The sequence below is a fragment of the Phyllopteryx taeniolatus genome, chromosome 16, assembly GCF_024500385.1.
Source record: "Phyllopteryx taeniolatus isolate TA_2022b chromosome 16, UOR_Ptae_1.2, whole genome shotgun sequence".
NCBI lineage: Eukaryota > Metazoa > Chordata > Actinopteri > Syngnathiformes > Syngnathidae > Phyllopteryx > Phyllopteryx taeniolatus.
In genome coordinates this window covers 1,872,117-1,896,172 of record NC_084517.1, presented here as the reverse complement: position 1 = coordinate 1,896,172, position 24,056 = coordinate 1,872,117, and the positions used below count along the sequence as shown (strand labels likewise).

At 42.9% G+C, this 24,056-nt stretch overlaps 1 protein-coding gene across 13 annotated transcripts in view; it reads right to left on the bottom strand.

Moving 5' to 3' along the window:
- Window positions 1-5,713: 5,713 nt before the first annotated feature.
- The window catches only part of wipi1 (WD repeat domain, phosphoinositide interacting 1), a 43,158-nt gene continuing 24,815 nt past the window's right edge, over window positions 5,714-24,056 (bottom strand). For 2 of the 13 annotated variants that reach the window (XM_061748186.1, XM_061748191.1), the window contains exons 6-13: window positions 18,088-18,180; window positions 17,540-17,610; window positions 15,941-16,048; window positions 12,954-13,115; window positions 12,706-12,813; window positions 10,316-10,458; window positions 6,979-7,079; window positions 5,714-6,479 (exon numbers count right to left, since the gene is read on the bottom strand). In XM_061748186.1, the coding sequence (XP_061604170.1) occupies window positions 6,429-6,479; window positions 6,979-7,079; window positions 10,316-10,458; window positions 12,706-12,813; window positions 12,954-13,115; window positions 15,941-16,048; window positions 17,540-17,610; window positions 18,088-18,180 (837 nt within the window). In that variant the 3' untranslated portion in view covers window positions 5,714-6,428. The other 11 variants (XR_009784625.1, XR_009784626.1, XR_009784624.1 and 8 more) reach the window with 11 other exon arrangements.

Below are 24,056 nucleotides of genomic sequence, written 5' to 3'. Positions count from 1 at the left end.
GGGCCGGTGTCCTCCGACGGTCAGCAGCGGCTTTGTAGGACCGTCCCTGGCGCAGCAGCATCTGGCGGGCTCGCTCCCAGGTCCTCCTGCAGCGTCTCACCAAGGTTAATGCCGCTGGAACTGTGGATTCTGGGGCTATGGCAGGAAACAGAGATGGTTGGTAACCATGCACAACGTGAAAAGGCGATAGACCAGAGGATGCAGAGGGGAGGGAATTGTGGGAGAATTCGACCCAAACCAGTTTCTGAGACCAGGATCGCGGCCCCTGTGAAGTGAGACATCGGAGCCCCGTCTCCAGGTCCTGGTTCAGCCTCTCGGTTTGGCCGTTGGTTTCAGGATGAAACCCAGATGACAGACTGACAGTAGCACCTATGAGATTGCAAAACTCCTTCCAAAATTGCGAAATGAATTGGGGACCCCTATCAGACACCACATTCTTGGGGAAACCATGGAACTTAAAAACCTGATTAATCATTAGCTCGGCAGTGTCTTTAGCTGAGGGGAGTTTTGGAAGTGCCATGAAGTGTGCCATCTTAGAGAACCTGTCAACAACTGTAAGAATGGTGGTATTGCCTTTAGAGGCCGGTAATCCTGTCACAAAGTCTACGGAAATGTCTGACCAAGGACGTTGTGGTATTGGCAGGGGTCGCAACTCCCCAGGAGGACGTTGATGAGAGGGCTTGTTAGCAGCACATACAAGCATTGACGTAATCGATAACATCCCTCCTAACATTAAGCCACCAAAAGCGCTGTTCGACTACTGATTGCATCTTGGCAATGCCTGGGTGACATACAGTTCGGTTCGTGTGAGCCCAGTGGATGACTCTTCCCCTTAAGGTCGGAACCACATAAAGCCTGTTTTCAGGGCAATCTTCAGGGCTAGGAGTGTCCTTCAGAGCCCCTTCAACCGCAGCCACAATGTCCCAAACAAAAGCAGAAATGAAATAGTCTTAGGGTCGGACAAAGAATTATCTTCGGAGAAAATGCGTGACAAAGCATCTGGCTTACCATTTTTAGAACCAGGTCGGTAGGATAACGTAAAATTAAATATAGTGAAGAACAGAGCCCATCTAGCCTGCCTTGCATTTAATCTTTTAGCACTTTTAATATACTCAAGGTTCTTGTGATCTGTCCATACTAAAAACGGAGTCTGTGCCCCCTCTAGCCAGTGCCTCCACTCCATCAAAGCCACCTTGACTGCCAACAGTTCACGGTCACCAATGTCATAATTTTTCTCAGCTGGGGTCAATTTTTTGGAGAGAAACGCACAAGGATGTAACTTATCATCCTTGAGAGATTTCTGGGAGAGCACTGCTCCTATTCCGGCATCAGACGCATCAACTTCTACCACAAACTGCTGTTTGAGATCTGGCAAAGTAAGGATGGGAGCGGTGGTAAAGCTCGACTTAAGTTTTTGAAAAGCTGCCTGACAAAGCGGGTTCCATACAAAAGGTTTGTGTGGCGAGGTAAGATCATGCAAAGGAGAGGCTATAGAACTGAAATTTCTGATGAATTTTCTGTAGAAGTTTGCGAACCCTAAGAACCTTTGTACATCTTTGCGTGACGTGGGAGTAGGCCGATTAATAACTGCATCGACTTTGCAAGGGTCCATCTTGACTTCACCTTGAGCCAGGACGAAACCCAGAAAAGAAACGGACGCCTTCTGGAACTCACATATCTCAGCCTTGACATAGAGTTGATTCTGCAGTAACTGCTGCAAAACAGAGCGGACATGAATAATGTGAGTCTCCTCATCCGGGGAGAATATCAAAATGTCATCTAAATAAACAAAAACATAAACATTCAACATGTCACGCAGGACATCGTTGACAAGGTTCTGGAAAACAGCTGGAGCGTTAGTAAGCCCAAAAGGCATTACCAAATATTCATAATGTCCCGTTGGTGTGTTGAATGCTGTTTTCCATTCATCCCCCTCCCTTATCCTGACTAGATGATATGCATTTCTTAAGTCCAGTTTGGTGAAAATCTTGGCTCCCTCCAGGAACTCAAAGGCGGTGGAGATGAGAGGAAGAGGGTACCTGTTTTTTACCGTGATCTCGTTGAGACCCCGGTAATCGATACAGGGTCGCAGGGTCTTGTCTTTCTTGTCCACAAAGAAAAATCCTGCTCCCGCAGGGGATGAAGATGGGCGAATGATCCCGGCTGCCAGTGATTCTTCTATGTACTCCTTCATGGCCTTGTGTTCCGGCCCTGAAAGAGAGAACAACCTCCCACGTGGGGATGTGGTTCCAGGCAGCAAGTCAACAGCACAGTCATAAGGTCTGTGGGGTGGAAGGGATTTGGCCTTGGACTTGGAAAAAACGTCTTTAATATCCTGGTAACAGGTGGGCACTTGAGATAAATCAGGCTCCCCAGATGGGGTCTGTGGATTGTCCTTAGAAACATGACCCTGAACATCACATGGCGGCTTGAAACAGTTCCGGGCGCAATAGCTGCCCCATGACATAACCTGCCCAGAGGACCAGTCAATGTGGGGGTTATGTAATTTCAACCATGGGTTCCCTAAGATAAGGTCATGATTCTTGGCGTCAAAAACATGAAAACTAATGCGTTCCGAGTGAGAATTAGGAAATGTCAATGTGAGTGTTTGGGTGCGGTGAGTGATCTTGCCCATAAAACTGCCGTCTGCAGCATAGGTGTTGCGGTGGCGTTTTATTCCAAAGGTTCTAAGGTGCATACGTCTAACAAGGATGGAGTTGAGTAAGTTTGCGTCAGAACCAGAGTCAATTAATACAGGTGTATGAATTTCTTGATCAGGAGAGAATAGTGTCACTTTAGGAAGAACCCGTGTAGGGTCTTCCTTAATGAAATTCAGACTCACCTCTCCCGTGCCCTTGCTACCGGCACCGGCAACTTTGACGTGACAGTTGCTCACGGAATGACCCAACTGACCGCAGTAGAAGCACCGCCCTTCCCTCAGCCGGCGTTGACGTTCCTCAGGGGAGAGACGGAACCTGCCCAGTTGCATGGGTTCATCCGTGGGGATGCTAGCCAGTGGGTTGAGACCGGAACCACGGGATCTGCCTTGGTTTGGCTGGTCACCGAGGCTCGTCCTCCAAGTGCGCGTTGACGCAGCCCTCCGCCGATCTCCATCTAGCTCGCGATCCAAAAGCCTCTTGTCGATTTTTACGGCGAGAGCAATGAGAGTTTCCAAGTCGGTCGGCAGGTCTAGCGGGACTAAATGATCCTTGACGGCGGGGGATAGTCCGTGAAAAAAGGCATCGAGTAGCGCCCGATTATTCCAATGACTCTCAGGTGGTAGAATGCGAAACTCAATCACGTAATCTGACACCCTGCGCTTGCCTTGTTGTAAGGTGACAAGGGAGCGAGCTGCCTCACGATCAGGAGTGGAAAATTGAAAAATTTGCTCCATAGTCTTTACGAAAAAAGTCCATGACTGACACGCGGTGGAATTGCGGCTCCATTCAGCAGTAGCCCACGCCTCCGCACGACCAGTCAGGTGGGAAATGACGCATGCGATTTTCCCGCTCGGTGGGGAAGGCAGCTGCCTGCAGCTCAAAGTGGAGTTCGCACTGCGTGATGAACGGCTTAATGTTCCCAGAATTTCCAGAGAACCTCTCCGGTCGAGAGAGCTGTGGGCAGACAGCAGCGGAGGTGGCAGGTGGCTGCATGGTGACTAATTCACATGGAAATACCGTGGCGGTATTGGGTGTGGTGCCAACTGGTTCCTTCTCTTGAAAAAATTTCATAAGAAGTTCAAACTGCGAGGCCACCTGTCTCATCATATTGTCCTGATGCCTTGACAGTCCCTCTAGATGAAGGTGGAGGGCAGCAATCTGCTCATCCTGCTTCGTGAGCGTTGGCCCTGCGCTTGAAGGGCTTTGCGCACCGGGTCTGAGTCTGCTGGGTCCATGTTATGGCCAGTTCGTTCTGTCATGAACAGAACAGAGGATAGGACCCAAAAATGCACGACTCCAAAACAAATGGACAGTTTCCAAAAAGAGAGGTTTAATAGACGGGCATAGGTTGGTACACAGGCAGGCAATCCAAGAAAGGCAACAGTATCCAAAAACATGAGGCAAAGAGGCAAGGTCGATAATCGGAACAGGGTCAAGTCTTACTGTGAGTCTGTGACGTGGAAACAAGGAATGCTGGAACGCGACGACAAGGTACAACGAACTGGCAAAGAGAGGGAATGAGACACGAGGTTAAATACAATAGGTAATTAGGGTGAACGAGGCAGAGGTGGTGAAGATGCTCACAGGAGCAGGTGTGTGTGAAACAGGGGGGAAGACAAAACCCGGAACACACACACACATGACAGTCACAGGCTGATTGCCTAAATGCCACGGCGCATCGAGGCAGTGATTAAAACAAAGGATTCCCAACCAAGTATTGAAGATAAACATCGTTTTGAAAGTACCATATTTTGATTTGATTTAATGTGACCCTAATTTATTTCTTTTTTTTCCCCCTACAAAAACTGAGAATTAAATGGTGATTTCTTCACAGTATTAAAATATTTTTAATTCCTAATTTCGTGGGTCTTATGAGCTGGAAGCCCAAATTATGTAGAAATAAAAAAAAAAAATATTTGAAATTGTTCAAATTGTGGGCCCTGAATCTATAATCAATGAAAGTTTTACTTTTTGAATGGAATTATGGAAATAAATAAACCTTTCCATGATATAATTTTTTTTTGGAAAGGGTCTATATGCTGTGGATAGCATTTTGCTATATACATAACAATAAACAACATAAATAAAAAAAATAAAAAAAATCACACTTTTTGACACAAGGATTCACAAATTTAAGACTGGGTTTTAGATTTGCATTCAAGCATGGCCTACATACAGTATACAATATTACAGTATTTTGCCACGGAAGTAAAGTTTTTCAGACTTGTTATGCGACGATATCAATCTGTGAATTGGTACATTTTTGAAATAGGCCTTTTGGAATTATGTCCACAGAAGTTAATCTGGTTTCATCGGACCATTACATATTTTCCCACTTGTTGGGGAGCTTTTGTTGTGGTTTTTGACAAGGTCTAAGGACTTTGAACAGTTCAATACACCAGTCAGTGTTAGCACTAAACCTTCAGACGTTTGGTAGGGAACAACAACAAAATGAAAGGAAAAGCCCATTAGAATAGGTGTGTGCTGACTCCCATATAACAGAAGTTTGAATGTCATGAGTTTATTTTTCAATTGAGTTGTACAGGTCATTAATGGTGGAAAAAGGTTTGAAATTAATTACACTGTTGTCATTTTTTGTATCACGAAAACAGGGGTGTTGTAGGCTTTTTTTAAATATCTACTGGAAATGTGAGCGTGATCCGTCAGTCCTCTGACTATCTATCAAGCTCTCTGTCCAAGTTGTACTTTTGTTTTGCATATGTGTATGTATATCTGCATATGTCTCTCTCTCTCTCTCTCTCTCTCTCTATTCCCAAATATGGCACCAACCCATGCTAGACTTTTGTCTAAATTTGAATGAATATTTTTTTGCTGACAGCTTAACACACTTACGCAACATTACAAAGGTTAACACTGTTACATAAGATATAAATCTTTTCAAATTGGACCTAGGACTGACCTTGTTTATCTAACTTTAAATAAGCCCATAGCTGTTTTCATAACACTTTAAATATTATCAATACCTGTAAAAAAAAAAAATCCTAAAAAAAAAAAAAAAAAGTGATGTGAACAAAAATAAACAACCCAATTCACCAGTTATACACCACTTTCCTTGTTTATTTGTTTTGATTGATTTGTTTTGGTCTTGTGCAATCAGCAAAATTCTTTGCTTTGTTATATAAACGATAATAGTCACACATAACACACAGTACAAGACATTTCCAGGCCTGTATTCAGGACACCAACACGTAAGTCATGTCAACACAGTAAAATAAAAACAGTTTAAAAATGAAATATGTTATCATGAATATGAACTAAAGATATTAAGCGAAACATTTTGCTACAATAATGCACATTAATAAAATATCTGTCAAGTAATAGAGCTTTGAAAATTATGGTTATATTGCTGTCCCAGCATGCACCTCAAATATTCATAAAATACTTAAGCATAAACTCCCTGATTTCCTTTTTAAGTTGCCATCGTCATTGAAAAAAAAAAAAACTCCGAAAAACCTCCAACCTCACAGTTGATATTTTGAGTAAGCTTGGAGAAAACTTGAGGCCACTTTGATTAAATCGGATTTATACCGTTATGGTATTGTTCTGAAACACAGTTATTAAGTGTCACATTTCTGAAACTCCTACTGGATAGTAAATCTTCTAAACTGTGAGTGCCTTGTTTCCCACATCAACCCTAATTTAAGTGTCTATTTATTTCATCACTGAAAGAAAAGGTAGGTTGGCACCATAAAAATTGTGTTCCTGCTCATCTCGCTTGCTGGAGCTTGTATGTGACCCTCAACCACCTCACATGCGCCTCCCCTGGGCAACTCCGGTCTCATCACGGCACCAACTAATCTACCAAAACACATGAACAGACTTGTTAGTTTTGTCTCCACAACATGTCCAAAATATGAATGGCAAATTTTGATGGAGAGTGCAGTCAAAAGGATTACCTATTAAAAATGTTAACTCCATTTTACACTTGTGTGACAATAATAATAATAAAAAAACAAAACGAATGCATGAGGCCCATCTACATGTGCGTCTCTCTTTTTACAATAACAGTGATTAAATAGAAAAATATTTTTGTTGCATATTTTTCCTCACAAAAAAAATTACTTATTCCAACAAAACTCTTGATTTTACTGGACTTCTGCATATTTCCTAGATCTTGTGTCTTTCATGTTTGTTTTGTTATACCATTTCCGCTCTATTTTTATTTCTTGTATTGTTGAAACGGTATTGGTTGTAGAAAATATGCTGAAAAAATACATTGCCATCAGTTTTACAAAGTAGAATGTTACCGATTGTACTATTACAGGAGCTTGCTTAGTTAGCACTTCTGGATGCTCACAGGAGGAAACTCATTCTCATCATCCAGACACACGGGTCCAGCGGCAAACTCGTGTTCTGGGATTACGTCCCCGTTCTTTGCTCCACCATCTTCAGAGTAGCCTGCATTGGAGAACAGATGAAGGAAACAGAAACTTCAGTCAACTTGTTTTTTTTTTTAAGAAATTGGGCAGGGACTTGCTCTCTGAACAGCATTTTTTCAAGTGTCAAATATATAGTTTCCAATCTATGTAATGTATCAATACTGAAATAAATGGACGTTTCTAGCGTATTCTAATTTATTGCAATGTACCTGTATTGTTAAGTAATTTCATGTGCAAATATAAAGAAATTGGGCAGGGATTTGCCCTCTGAAAAGCATTTCCCCAAGTGTTTCATGAATCTATGGAATGTATCAGTACTGAACTAAATAGACTTTTCTAGCATATTAAAATTTATTGAGATGTACCTGAATTGTTATTTAATTTTATGTGCAAATGCGCAGTAAAAAACAAGTCTCTGAAGTTACTTGCCACGTTTATTAAAAATGTTTTAGTGGTCGGGAGTGTACTGGTACATGCTGCTGCCTTGAAAACACAAGACGGGTCAGTGTACCAATTCGTAGCCACTGCCAGTCACCAAAATGGATAGGTTGCGTTAGGAAGGGCATCTGGCATAAAAGCCAAATAATGCGAGAGACTCGCTGTGATGACCCCTGACAGGAAAAAGTTGTATGTCACTTCTTTATTGAGATGTACAAGCTAATTTGATGCATTCAAATAATTTTAGATGTGTTGCCAATTGTGCAGACTAATGCTTACCTCATATAGATTCATTGTTTATGTTTTAGCTAAATGTAGCTCTATGGGGGGCACAAGTCAGTACAAACTGTAGGCTGGTCCCAAGCCCAGATAAATGCAGAGGGTTGTGTCAGGAAGGGCATCCGGCTTAAAACTTTACCAAATAAATAAGAGTATTTATCACAAAGAAATTCCATAGCGGATCAGTCGTGGCCCGTGTTAACAACGTCCACCACTGCCGCCATTAACCTACAGGGCGCCAGTGGAAATTCAGCTACTGTGGTTCGAAGATGAAGGGGAGGAGGAAAGCGGGTTCTTAGGCAGAAAGAGAAGAGGAAAGCATAGAGTCTAGAACTGAATGTGAGGACTTTGAATGTTGGGACTATGACAGGAAAAGCTATATATATATATAGTATGTGTATGAATGAGAGGGGTTGAGGGGAAACAGGGAGGCTACAGGGAAAAGAGATAGCGAGCGTGGAGGAATTTGAATACTTCAGGGTCAACAGTCCGTAGCAATGGGGAGTGTGATAAGGAAGTGAAGAAACGGGTCCAAGCAGGTTAGAACGCGTGGAGGAAAATATCAGATGTCTTATGTGACTGAAGAGTCTCTGCTACGATGAAGGGCAAAGTTGATTGGAGAGTGGTGAGGCCAGCCATGATTAGAGGGATTAGAGACTTCGATGGTTTGGACACATCCAGAGGAGAGGGAGTGAGGATACTGGTAGAAGAATGATGTGGATGGAGCTGCCAAGCAAGAGAGCGAGAGGAAGACCTATGAGAAGGTTGATAGATGTAGTGAGGGAAGACATGAGGGCAGTTGGTGTTAAAGAGGAGGATGCAGGCTTACATGGAAAAGGATGACACGCTGTGGCGATCCCTAACGGGACAAGCCGAAAGGCAAAGTTTGTGTTTTAGCTAAAATATGCCATCTTTTTATGGCAAGCTACTGAATGACTATTATATTTGTATAATTTTTTTTACATTTTTAAAAATATTTCTTACTTACTGTGAATATTTACTGTATGTCATGCATACACATACCTAATAGATTTATTTTGTCTTAATTTGTTAATTTCATTTGCCAATCTGCCTGATATCAAGAGTGTAAATTAAAGCCGCAAACTATTCAGAGTTTAGCTCGCTGTCTAGCTCAGACTAAGCACAGAAGTCTTTGCAAGGACCACTTACCACTTAAATTACATTATGAAATCGCCTGTTACTCATATTTGACGCCTGATATCGATGCACTTGTGAAGGCTAAAAGATGCCTAGTTTTAGGAACAAAGTAAGCCTTCATATAGAATGCTGCCCCACCTTGGCACTATAACAGTTCAAAAGATGGAACCCTTTTGTTTTTTCCATGCAGTGCCACACCATTTATGTATTTTTATGTATACATTTACGATGCAGGGGGACAACTGCATGCAAATTCTGAAATATTCCCTCTTTAGTTTGAATGGTGTGAGGAGTCAGTTGAGGTTGTCAAGATTTCCAGATGGATGTGGAAATGTATGTAAATTAAAAATGATTTGTAGATCCCAAGTTTAATAAAATGTGCATACAGTATAAAGATCCACTGTGATACATAAGTTGTACATGTGTAAATGAAAAGATTGACTCATAATATTGTTGGAATTGCACAAATTTTTGTTAAAGGTCTCATATTTTGGCTATTTAGACCACCATAGTCACGCTCTTAAATGGACTTGGTATAAAAGTGTCAATTTCATTTCAAAAAACATCTTTGTTTCATCATACTTGTGTCCAGAAAAGGGGCCACTGAGCTCTGTATGACCCAGTTTTGTATCCGCTTTGTCCATATTTGTTTAAGACCCTCGCTTTCAGTTTTGTATCCGCTTTGTCCAAATTTGGCTAAGACCCCTCCTTTCATCTGATTGGTTGCCTCCGTGTAGAAGTCCCAACTCTCACTACTTGTGAGAGCACACGTTTGTTATGCTGACAGTGCTGGCTCTGAGGCGGAGAAGTAGGCCGAGATGTTCGCTCGTGACGTACTGGAGATAAGCTCGAAAAACTAACTCAGAAATGCGTGGACTATTTTAATTCATATTTTACATGTTTACTGAGGCACCATAGAGCCAATATAACATCTCAAATACTGGAAAAAGTTGGTTTGGTAAAATATGGGACCTTTAAGAAATTTCAGATTGCTTAAATGATTTGAAACAAGATTTGCAACAAGATAATAATCAATAAACGTGAATATTTTCCAAATGTACCGGTAATTATTTGCACAAAAAAAGGAAACATTTGGAATTTTCATTATTTAGAGCTTATTAAGCCATGAATATACTTGACCGGCCCACTTAAAATCAAATTTGGGTGAGTGTGGCCCCTGAATTAAAACGAGTTTGAAACCCCTGCTCAATATCTTATTCCAGAAGCAGCATCGGTACTCAAAAGTACTTACCACGAATATTTCTAATGGGAAAAAATACAGTGAACAGTAGAGCAGTGAATAGCTTTCTAATCAGTGTCAGCCAAAATCTTTGCGGCATGGACAAACTAATTGATAGAGAAATGTGTCTGGTTACTAACCAGTAAGAGTCGCTGTGGTGGGACCAGAAGCTGGTAAGGCAACAGTTGCAGCATATGATGGACACGCCTGTGCTGGCACTGTGACTTCTGATCCCTCTGCTTCTTGATGATTAGCCTCATGCAAGTCATCAATACCAAAAAGCCTAAAAGAGAAAGAGAAAATGTATTTCTTTATGAATGACTCATGTCATTTATGTATACCTGCATTATTTGTATCAGTCTGTTTGACAAACTGCTGTTTATTATATTATTATTTATAATTTATTTATAATATAAGAATGCACTACAATTGAATCAAATAAATAAAAATTATCTTGGAAAATCCTGAAAAACTTCAATAAAACCAATAGCATATTTAAATTACAACATAACCACTGCTGAACTTAAACACAAGCATATTCTCCATTTGAATAGAATAAAAAAGAAAACTATGAACAATAACATCCATCCATCCATCCATTTTCTGAGCCGCTTCTCCTCACACACTCACGCAGCAACACACTTGAGCTTCTTGATGCAAGCGGAGTTTAGTTTTATTGACATTGTCGTGGCGGATAGGAATCATGCAGTGGGGCTTGAGGTGCTTAACTGTCTCTGTGTGCCTTGTTGGGATTGAATTTTCTGCTGTGTATGTCTTGACCTCTGAGGGGCAGTGTGGGGCACGCAATGAGATACACACTTGCAGAACAGAGAAAGTAGAAGTCATGATTGAATATTGTTAATATAACATTTTTTTAGTTTAAAGAATATATGACAGACAGTATTGCTTTATTGCCTGTTTGCATGCTGATCTTGTTTTTGTGTACCAATATTCATTAATTTGAGAGATATAAGTTCAATGCTAATTTTCTTTCCGTTGTGTTTTTTTTCATTCATTCATTGTGTGTTAGCTTTGATGTATAAATTTTTGTGAACAAAAACGAAGAAAGAAACAAAGTATCTGATGTATTTGAACATTCAATAGGTGTAATTAGTTTGTTATGTGAGTGTAGTTTTACAATGAACTTCAACTGGAGTGTCAATAAACAACTTTAAGAGAGCAACATCAACTTGCTACTCCGATATCACCTTAACAACCTGTTGCTGTGATCACGTGGGCTCTGCTGCATCGACGTGCTGGAGCAGAGCATGGAATTGACTACTTGTTTAAGTGTGGGAAAACCGGAGATTTCAGATCCAGTCCAATCCAATACTCGTTTTTTTTGCTGACATTGGACCGATTTCCGATCTCAAAGATTGCATGGGAACACCTGTATAAGGTACCTATGCCATCCTTCTACAACTTCTGCAATGTCGCAAAAAGTAAAAACATCCTTTGATGCCAGCTAAACTACGTTCGACTGATAACAACGATTATCAGCCGTGGCCCAATGGTTAAGATCACAGCCACCCTGGGGGACATAGGTTCAAGACCCCGACTGGACCATCTGCCAACATCCCCCAGACTCACGGCTGTGGTGTCCTTTACCAAGACACTGATACCCTGAAATGGTCCCTGGGTGCTTCAGCTGCCCCCTGCTCCAGTGTGTTCCACTAACAGTGTATGTGTTCACTGTGATGGGTTAAATGCAGAGAACTAATTTTGTGTGCATGCATGCACACAAAATAAAAATGATTCTTCCTCATCTTAACAAAATTCGCAGGAGGCATCAGCCCACAACAGTAGAATACAGGTCTACAAAGGCTTTCGTAATATTCCGAAAATTATGACAGAGCGAACGTCAACCTTTGGGATATATTTTTCAACAGCTTTTTTATCGTATTGTTGCTAAGTGAACGTCATTTGGGGCGTTCGTTCTTCAAGGTAGGCTGACCACTCTACGTTTTAAAACTCCAGCCAATCCAGTAGTTGTTACCAAAAATGTTGATATGTTATCATTTAGAGGCACAGTGAACGAGTGGTTACCACATCCACCTCATAATTCTGAGGTTGCGGGTTCAAATCCAAAAACATGCTTATGGTTATTCATTCATTTTCCGTACCGCTTATCCAATCGCAGGGCATGAATAAACTAACAACCATTCTCACTCACATTCACACCTTTGGGCAATTTTGACTCTTCAGTTAACCTACCGTGCATGTTTTTGGAATGTGGGAGGAAACCTGAGTACCCGGAGAAAATCCACACAGGCACGGGGAGAACATGCAAACTCCACACAGGCGAGGCCGGATTTGAACCCGGGTCCTCAGAACTGTGAGGCAGATGTTCTAACCAGTCTCCCACCGTTCCGCCTGCTTATGGTTCTTAGACTTTAAATTGTCCTCTCAACCAAAGTCGGCTGGGATAGGCACCCAGCTCAGACCCTAATAAGGATAAGTAGTACAGAAAATGGATGGATGGATATTATCATATAATCCAATTAAAATCCAGCCAGCCCTGTGGCCTGACCTGTGATTGAATGCCAACATGCACTCGCCTCCGTCCTCTGGATTCACATTGTAGATGAAAAGCTGGCCATCAGCTGTGGCTACCAGCAAACGTGGAAGTTTCTGGATCCTGCAACAATGGATTGGAATTTGAATTATAGCGACCTAATACAGTTTGAACTTGGTAAAGGCAACCAGAAAAGTCTTAAGTTTCAAAAAACACAACATTACAGCTAAAACATGGAGGCCCTGCAAAAACAACAGGCTCACATGGTCAGGGCACAGACGTTCCTCTGGCCTGACGTGACGAGATGAACTGTGGCAAAGGCGCGGTCCTGGCTCATCATACCAGATACTGGAGCAGGTAGGTAGCTGCTGGCTGCTGTGAACATCTTTCCCACATAGGCTGACCAACTGGCAGTCTCATCTCCACTGTATGCAGATAAGAAAGTATGCTTCAGATTAAAATATGGGGAATTAGGCTTTGTTTAGAACTGGCCTTAATGTGTATTCTGGGGGACTCTTTACCAGTAACACAAAGTAACTAAGTAAATATTCACTCATTTTGAATGTAATACCTGCAACACATTCCAAAAAAGCTGGGGCAGTGGAATGTTTACCATTGTGTCACATCACCTCTTTTAATAACACTCAATAAGCATTTGGGAATTGAGGACACTTAATTGTTGAAGCTGTAAAAGTGGAAATCTATCTCATTCTTGCTTGATGTACAAGATGTGTTGCTAAACAGTCCGGGGTCTCCGTTGTAGTATTTTGTGCTTCAAATTTTCAATGGAAGGCAGGTCCTTGACTGCTGGCAGCCCAGTCAAGTACTCACATTCTTTTACAACAAAGCCACGCTGTTGTAACAGGTGCAGAATGTGTCTGGCATTGTCTTGCTAAAACAAGCAGGGATGGCCGTGAAAAAGCCGTTGGTTGGATGGCAGCATTGCTTCAAAACCTTTATGTCCCTCTCAGCATTAATGGTGCCTTCACAGATGAAATTATCACAGATGAAAATTTGAAATGTGGACTCGAAAGACCACAGCACACTTTTCCACTTTGCGTTAGTCCTTCTCAGATGAACTGAGACCCAGACAATCCGGCGGTGTTTCTGGGTGTTGTTGATATACTGTCCCCAAAAGTACTGGAACGGCAAGATCAATTACTTGGATTTTGTTGTGTACTGAAGACATTTGGGTTTCAGATGAAAAGATGAATATGAGAGAAAAGTTTAGAATTCCATCTTTAATTTCATGGTATTTACATGAGATGTGTTAAACAACTCAGGACACAGCGCCTTTTGTTTGAAGCCACACACTTTTCGAGTGAGCAAAACTATTGGAACAAACATTATTAAATTAACTTCAAGTGAATAACATTTAATATTTGGTGGCATAACCCTTACTTGCAATAACTGCATCAAGCCTGCGACCCATTGACTTCACCAGACTGTTGCATTCCATCCATCCATCCATCCATCCATTTTCTGAGCCGCTTCTCCCCACTAGGGTCGCGGGCGTGCCGGAACCTATCCCAGCTATCATCGGGCAGGAGGCGGGGTACACCCTGAACTGGTTGCCAGCCAATCGCAGGGCACATACAAACAAACAACCATTCACACTCACATTCACACCTACGGGAAATTTAGAGTCTTCAAATAACCTACCACACATGTTTTTGGGATGTGGGAGGAAACCGGAGTACCCGGAGAAAACCCACACAGGCACGGGGAGAACATGCAAACTCCACACAGGCGGGGCCGGGGATTGAACCCCGGTCCTCAGAACTGTGAGGCAGACGCTCTAACCAGTCGATCACCGTGCCAAACTGTTGCATTCTTCATTTGAAATGCTTTTCCAGGCCTTTACTGCAGCCTCTTTCAGTTCTTGTTTGTTTCTGGGGGTTTCTCCCTTCAGTCTCCTCTTCAGGAGGTAAAATGCACGCTCTATTGGGTTAAGGCCCGGTGATTGACTTGGCCAGTCTAAGAGCTTTCACTTTTTCCCCCTGATGAAGTCTTTTGTTGCATTGGCAGTGTGTTTTGGGTCATTGTCCTGTTCCATGATGAAGCTTCTACCAATTAGTTTGGATGCATTTTTCTTTAAATTGCTAGACAAAATGGTTTGCTAACCTCCACAGGGGTGTAGGTATCACAATCCACTGTTCAACTTAGAGAGAAGAAATATAGAGACCATACCACAATATCATGACAAAATTTTTTAAGTGAATTTAATCATTTCTGTTCTGATACTTTTACTCACTGGAAAAGTGGGTGGCTTCAAACCAAAGGTGCTCTGTCCTGAGTTGTTGAACACATCTAAATGTAAATACCATGAAATAAAAGTTGGAATTCTGAAAACAAAAACAAAGGAATTTACCTTACCGTTACAAACTTTTTGGAGGGGACTGTATGGGTTTAGCTTAGCATGGTAGAGTTTTAACATTTGTAGATATAGCGATGAATTGTGGTAACTGTCAATAGTTTTCTTCAGTGTACCTGAGCCCATGTGGCAATGTCCTTTACACAAGGATAGCGGTTTTTAATGTAGTGCCACCTGAGGGAATCGAAGGTCACGGGCATTTAATGTTCTTTTTCGGCCTTGCCACTTACATGCAGAGATTTCTCCAGATTCTCTGAATCTTTGGATGATATAATGGACCGTAGCTGATGAAATCCATAAATTCCTTGCAATTGTACACTGAGAAACATTCTTAAACTGTTGGACCATTTGACAAGCAGTTGTTCACAAAGTGGTGAACCTCGCCCCATCATTGCTTGTGAACAACTGAGCCTTTCGGGGATGCTCCTTTCTTTCCCAATCATGACACTCGGCTGATTCCCATTAACCTGTGGAATGTTCCAAACAGTTGTTTTTTGAACATTCCTCCACTATCCCAGTCTTTTGTTGCCCCTGTCCCATCTTTTTTGGAATGTTGTTGCAGGCATGTAATTCCAAATGAGAGAACATTTACACACAAAAAAAAATAACAGTCATCAGTTTAAACATTAACAATTGAATATAGGTTGGAAAGGATTTGAAAATAATTGTATTCTCTTTTTATTTATGTTTTACACAATTTCACAGCTTCATTGGAATTGGGTTGTAGTATCAGTGCCCTAGTTCATACAATGCAAGAAGATAAAAGTAATGTAATCCTGAAAACACAGTGGGCTTAGGTTTTCAAACTTTCTGACACGGCCGCCTTTGGAGGAAGAACATTTGAGGTGTATTTCAAATCTTTGAGTGTGTGTGTACCTTGGTCCCACTTGCTCCAGTTTAAAGATATGTACCGTTTCTGTGTTGCTGGATGCACAGAGGAACTGGGCATCAGGGCTAAAGGACAAAGAGCTTATGTTGACGTACCTGCAGACAAACATTGATAAAGGTAATTTAAAATTTTAGCTGGCTTCATCAGAGTGATCACATTTTGAAAAAGACATTATCATACAGGGCGACACAGTGCAGACTGGTTAGCACAACTGCGTCATAGTTCTAAGGACCCGGGTTCAAATCTGGCCTCACCTGTGTAGAGTTTGCATGTTCTCCCCGTGCCTGCGTAGGTTTTCTCCGGGTACTACGGTTTCCCCCCACATCCCCAAAACATGCATGGTAGGTCAATTGAAGACTCTAAATTGCCCGTAGGTGTGAATCTGAGTGCAAATGGTTGTTTGTTTATATGCGCCCTGTGATTGGCTGGCAACAAGTTCAGGGTGTATCCAGAGCCAGCTGGAATAGGCTCCAGCATGCCCACGACCCTAGTGAGCATAAGCGGTATGGAAAATGAAGGATTGAATGTTCATACAGGTCATCACAGGTGGGTAGTAACGCGCTACATTTACTCCGTTACATTTACTCAAGTAACATTTTCCATAAACTGTACTTGTCAGAGTACTTTAAATGCACAATACTTTTTACTTTTACTTGAGTATTTATGTTAAGAAGGATCGATAGTTTTACTCCGTTACAATGATCGACATGCCGTTCGCTACTTTTATTTATTCATTATTACATATGCGCATCTATTTTTAGACTCCATCTTCGACTTCCGCATAGGGCGTCCGTTGCGCCAATCCAATGGGATCACTGTCATTTGACTCCAATTCACCAATCAGACGACACTATGCAGTCACATGACCGCACACGTAACCTTTGCGAGCCAATCAAAATGACTCATTTTGGGGGGGGGAAAAACAGCCGCGCGACTGTGTTTATTTTACAGACTCCAAAAAACAACAACTTTATCATGAAGCTCTTAAATTGCAACTGTCCAAACTTGGATATTTCAGCCCACTTCTAACTTGAGAAAACACCTTACGGTCAGTTGCAGTTATTTCTATTGTTGTTTTGGCAGTGGATATGACAAAATTAGCACTATCCCTATGGTGTCGCACACGCTCACGCACACACAATCAATAAGTCTGTTCAACAAACAGCTTCTTCATGAAGTAATTTAAGCGAATAAAGCAAATAATGTTTCTGTAGGGCCCAATGCGTGTGTTGTTGGTTTTTGGGCAGTTGAAAATGTAAATGTTAGCAGGTGTGTGTCGACTCCCATATATATATTTTTTTTTATTTTATTTGATGTTCATGCTCTGATTTAAAAAATAAAAATAAAATCAGAAGTTACTCACAAGTTACTCATTACTTGAGTAATTTTTGCATTGAGTACTTTCTTATTTACTCAAGTAAATATTTGGATGACTACTTTTTACGTTTACTTGAGTCATATTATTCTAAAGTAACAGTACTCTTACTTGAGTACAATATTTGGCTACTCTACCCATCTCTGCAGGTCGTAGTGATTTTATATATTGATGTCCAATATGAAGCTGCATAATGTGTTGGATATCTGACCTCTTCATGCCACGACGGAACTCAAACAGACGCAAGCCCTCAGGAATGGAAAACACTCGGATTACAGTGCCCTAAAAGACAGTCAGGATGATCTTTACTTTTTTTAGCAAGAACAATGCACATACTATCAGATGCTAAGGAAAGCTACACAGTGACTTAAAATTATAAATAATGCTGTCATTGGCGTATGTTAAAAGTACAGTACTATATTGCTCTCTCTCTCTCTCTTGCTCTCTCTCACACTCTTTCTCTATTGGATCGGATATATATATATATATATATATATATATATATCCGATCCAATACTCGTTTTTTGTCACCACCACCCAGGCCGACCATCAACATTATAAATACAGTACTAGTTTAACAGATGCATTTCTTATTTTGTGGTTGGTTGTATGCTTGCATATATTTGCATATACGTATTTGCATTTAGAGCTCCAAACATCTCAAGAGAAAGAAAGAAAAAAAGTTAATTCAGTCACATCAACATTAAGCCAATGTCAGATTTGACTTGCAAAGGTATTGCATCTACAGGTCTGGATTACCCGCTCTGAGGCACTGGCAAGTTTGGTGGCTGAGGCATTGAAGCAAAGAGCTGCCAAAGGACTGTCGTGCGCAGGGACCATTGTCACTGTGCTCTGAAACGACAAACAAAATTGTACAAGAGATACAAATTACAAATAATGGTTCACTCTGGCATGTATTTAAAAAAATTCTCAATTAGTTTTTTTTTTTAACAATGACACAGAAGATTTGACAATAGTAGACAGGAGCAAAATGCACTTATTGCATTTACTTTTTTCAGTAATTACAGTACAGTAATTACAATGTAGTTGTTGCAAAACTGATTGTATTTACATTGAATGTGGAAAGCACTTGAGCGACAATGTTTTTGTATTAAAAGCGCTATAAATAAAGTGTGATTAATTTACTGATTGCTATGGCATTGTGGGTCAATGTAAGTAATGTAAGTAATTACTCCATCCATCCATCCATTTTCTGAGCCGCTTCTCCTCACTAGGGTCGCGGGCGTGCTGGAGCCTATCCCAGCTGTCATCGGGCAGGAGGCGGGGTACACCCTGAACTGGTTGCCAGCCAATCGCAGGGCACATAGGAACAAACAACCATTCGCACTCACAGTCATGCCTACGGGCAATTTAGAGTCTCCAATTCATGCATGTTTTTGGGATGTGGGAGGAAACCGGAGTGCCCGGAGAAAACCCACGCAGGCACGGGGAGAACATGCAAACTCCACACAGGCGGGGCCGGGGATTGAACCCGGGTCCTCAGAACTGTGAGGCTGACGCTCTAACCAGTCGGCCACCGTGCCGCGTAAGTAATTACTGATTACAGTAATTGTTTGATGCACCAATGTTGTGCACATGCATGTGCATTACCAATAATGCCGGGTCCTGACATACATACACACATGGACAAAATTGTTAGTACCCCTCTATTAATGAAAGAAAAACCCACAGTGGTCAAAGAAATAACTTGAGTCTGACAAAAGTAATAATAAATAAATTTAATGAAATTTAACATAAAAATCAGATATTGCTTTAAATTTTGGGTCAACAAAATTATTTTAAAAAATAAACTCATGAAACAGCCCTGGACAAAAATGATGATACTCTTAAATTAATATGTTGTTGCACAATCTTTTGAGGCAATCACTGCCATCAAACGATTTTTGTAACTTTGCACCTGTCACCAGGTATTTTGGCCCACTTCATGAGCAAACAGCTCCAAATGCCTCAGGCTGGAAGGATGCTTTCTCCAGTTGGCATGTTTGAGGTCCTTCCACAGATGATTAATACAATTTGGATCAGGGCCCACAGGCCTCCCCGAACCCGTTGGTGGACACCAACGGTGAGAGATGCCGCCAAGCTGCAGAAGGAGTCCTATCGGGCCTTTTTGGCCTGTGGGACTCCTGAGGCAGCTGATGGCTACCGGCTGGCCAAGCGGAATGCAACTTTGGTGGTCGCTGAAGCAAAAACTCGGTCATGGGAGGAGTTCGGTGAGGCCATGGAGAAAGACTTCCGGACGGCTTCGAGGAAATTCTGGTCCACCAGCCGACGTCTCAGGAGGGGGAAGCAGTGCACCATCAACACTGTGTATAGTGGGGATAGGGCACTGCTGACCTCGACTCGGGACGTTGTGAGCCGGTGGGGAGAATACTTCGAAGACCTCCTCAATTGCACCGACACGCCTTCCCATGAGGGAGCAGACTCTGGGTTCTCTGAGGCGGGCTCTACTATCTCTGGGGTTGAGGTCACTGAGGTGGTTAAAAAGCTCCTCTGTGGCAAGGCTGGGTGGAGGAGATTCGCCCGGAGTTCCTCAAGGCTCTGGATGTTGTAGGGCTGTCCTGGTTAACACGCCTCTGCAACATCGCATGGACATCGGGGACAGTGCCTCTGGATTGGCAGACTAGGGTGGTGGTCCCCCTTTTTAAGAAGTGGGACCGGAGGGTGGGTTCCAACTACAGGGGGATCACACTCCTCAGCCTCCCTGGTAAGGTCTATTCAGGGGTGCTGGAGAGGAGGCTCCGTCGGGAAGTTGAATATCAGATTCAGGAGGAGCAGTGTGTTTTTCGTCCTAGCCGTGGAACAATGGACCAGCTCTACACCCTTGGCTGGGTCCTCGAGGGTGCATGGGAGTTCGCCCAACCAGTCTACATGTGTTTTGTGGACTTGGAGAAGGCGTTCCACCGTGTCCCTCGGGGGGTGCTTCGGGAGTATGGGGTACCGAACCCCCTGATGTTGGCTGTTCGGTCTCTGTACGACCGGAGTCGGAGTTTGGTCCGCATATCAGGTAGTAAGTCGGACTCGTTTCCGGTGAGGGTTGGACTCCGCCAAGGCTGCCCTTTGTCACCGATTCTGTTCATACCTTTTATGGAGAGAATTTCTAGGCGCAGCCGAGGCGTAGAGGGGGTCCAGTTTGGTGGCCTCAGTATTGCATCTCTGCTTTTTGCAGATGATGTGGTTCTGTTGGCTTCATCAAGCCGTGACCTCCAACTCTCACTGGAGCAGTTCGCAGCTGAGTGTGAAGGGGCTGGGAAGAGAATCAGCACCTCCAAATCTGAGACCATGGTCCTCAGTCGGAAAAGGGTGACGTGCCCTCTCCAGGTCGGGGATGAGATCCTGCCCCAAGTGGAGGAGTTCAAGTATCTTGCGGTCTTGTTCACAAGTGAGGGAAGAATGGAACGGGAGATCGACAGGCGGATCAGTGCAGCGTCTGCAGTGATGCGGACTTTGTATCGATCCGTTGTGGTAAAGAAGGAGCCAAGCCGAAAGGCGAAGCTCTCGATTTACCGGTCGATCTACGTTCCTACCCTCACCTATGGTCACAAGCTGTGGGTTGTGACCGAAAGAACAAGAACAAGCGGCCGAAATGAGTTTCCTCCGCAGGTTGTCCGGGCTCTCCCTTAGAGATAGGGTGAGAAGCTCGGTCATCCGGGAGGATCTCAGAATAGAGCCGCTGCTCCTCCAACTCGAGAGGAGCCAGACCAGGTGGCTGGGGGATCTGATTGCCTCCCGGACGCCTCCCTGGTGAGGTGTTCCAGGCACGTCCCACCTAGAGGAGACCCCGGGGACGACCCAGGGCACGCTGGAGCGACTACATCCTTCGGCTGGCCTGGGAACACCTGAATGCAGAAAACCTGGAAGAGCTGGATGAAGTGTCTGAGGAGAGGGAAGTCTGGGCGTCCCTGCTAAAGCTACTGCCCCCGCGACCCGACCTCGGATAAGGGGTAGAAAATGGATGGATGGATGGATGGCCCATAGGCCACTTCAGAATAGTCAAATGCTGTGCTCTTAGCCATTCTTAGGTGTTTTTAGCTGTGTGTTTTGGGTCATTATCCTGTTGCAAGACCCTCTCATGCTCCCTGGGTTCCCCCCCCCCCCCCCCACGTATCATTCCCTTGTCGGGTGCCCTCCTTTCCAACAAACAAGGGACACGCTCGGAGAATGGCTACATCGTGGACCATGCAAGTTGGTTGGGCGTCTTGCTATCCTTGGGGTGTCGGTGCACGTGGGGCGGTGGGGGTTGGCTCTGGCATTGGGTCCCGCCTCGATGGGGCTGGCGGACCCTGGGTCCCTCAGTGTGGGACGTGTCCCGTCCGCCGGGCTGCTCTCGGGTGGACTCTTGGACCCGATCCCGCCTCTCAAATGATTTGGTGGGGTCCTCAGCCACCGCGGTGCAGGCACAGCAATTATAGGACACTTCTGTCAGTCATTGTGCATGCGAAATGGTGTCAATTCATTTGGATGTGTCCGCAGGCACACACCCCTTGGACTTTTTCACTGAGTGTGGGGCCACTCACTTATTGCGACAAATAACTCATGAATATGCAAATTGATAGGGCATCCCCTCACTCACACTCTCGTCCTATAGACTTATAATTTGCGTAGTCACTCCCACCACACTTCCGTTGTACAGCCGTGTTCACGACCCTTGTCCTGCACGCTTCTTCTCCTGTGCTTATCCTATCCTATCTTGTCCTGTCCTTCCCTCACAGGGTGTAGCACTACTGCCCTATACAACACTCATATCATATCATATCTGTTTCATTGTTCTAGATATGTAATTATTTACTTTTCTCATCTTGCTTACAATTAGTGCTTTGTCTTTTGTCATTGTTTCTCATTCCCCTCTAGAAACCTTGCTCTCACTCCTTGACTGATTGACTCTGATTCTCAATAAATATCAATTATAATACTAAGAAACCACTGCGGCAGCTTAAAAACTCCACTGTGACACAGTAAAACTGTTCCGGCATAAAAGGGATACAGATCCTCCATTCTGCTTGACCTAACAGCCGAACAGGACAAAAAAATAATAATTTTGCATCTGTTAACCCAGAGCTGATGTGCCTTGTCAAAAAGTTCCAGTTTTGTCTCATCTGTCCATAGGACATTCTGCCAGAAGCTTTGTGGCTTGTCAACAGTGGTGTTGTCCTTGGTTGTCTCCCATGAAGTCCACTTTGACTCAAACAACGACGGATGGTGCGATCTGACACTGATGTACCTTGATCTTGGAGTTCACCTTTAATTTCTTTGGAGGTTGTTCTGGGGCTCTTTTGTTACTATTCATATTATCCATCTCTTCAATTTGTCAACAATTTTCCTGCAGCCACATACAGAGATGTTGGCTACAGTCCTGTGGATATTAAATGTCTGAATAATATGTGCAACTGTAGTCACAGAAACATCAAGCTCCTTGGAGATGGTCTTGTAGCTTTTACCTTTGACATTCTTGTCTATAATTTTCTTTCCAATCTCCTGAGACAACGCTCTCCTTCCTGAGCTAATTAAAGTCCTTTTGTGTAAAAGTATAAAAAAACAGATCATTTTTTCATCAGCTGGTTATCTGTTCATAAAGTAGTTATTTATATGATAATAACCTGGTTATCCATTCATAAAGACAGCAGTGCCTGGCATGTAAGTAACTGTTACATACTGTTACTGTATGCAGTAACTGATGCAGGATTACTTTATGGTGGGGTCATGAACAGTGACCTTAACTAAGACAAGTGAGGCCTGCAATTCTTTAAATGTTGTTGTGGTTTTTTTTTTCTGACCTCTTGGATGAGTCGTTGGTGCGCTCTTGGGGTAATTTTGGTCAGCCAGCCACTCGTGGGAAGGTTCACCACTGTTCTATTTTTTCGCCATTTGTGGATAATAGCTCTCACTGTGGTTCACTGGAGTCCCAAAGCTTTAGAAATGGCTTCATAACTTTTTCCACACTGATAGATCTCAATTACTTTCTTTCTCATTTGTTCCCGAATGATGTCTAGCTTTTGAGGATCTTTTGGTTTACTTCACTTTGTCAGGCAGGTCCTAATTAAGTGATTTGTTTCTTGAGAACAGGTGTGGTAGTATCAGGCCTGTGTGTGGTTAGAGAAATTGAACTCAGATATGATAAACCACAGTTAACAGGGAGGGGCATTCACTTTTTCACACAGGGCCATTTAGGTTTGGATTATTTGTCTCCCTTAATAATAAAAACATTTAAAAACTGCATTTTGTGTTTACTTATGTTGTCTTTGACTACTATTTAAATTTGCTTGATGATAGGAAACATTTCAGTGTGACAAACATGCAAAAAAAAAATTATTATCAGGAAGGGGGTAAACACGTTTCACACCACTATATAGATATCAGAAAACAACATGTGCAGCAATATTGGTACCCCTCTTCAATATTTGGTTGCACAGCCTTTGGCAGCGATGACAGCCTCCAAATGTTTCTTCTAGCCATCTATAAGGTTTTTGCACTTCTCAGGTGGTATTTTATCCCACTCTGCCTTTACAATTTGTTCAAGCTCTTGAACATCCATCCATCCATCCATTTTCTGAGCCACTTATCCTCACAAGGATCGCGGGAGTGCTGGAGCCAATCCCAGCTATCATCGGGCAGGAGGCGGGGTACACCCTGAACTGGTTGCCAGCCAATCGCAGACTCTTGAACATTGGTAGGGTTATTTTCCCAATGGCAGATTTCAGCTCCCCCAAAGA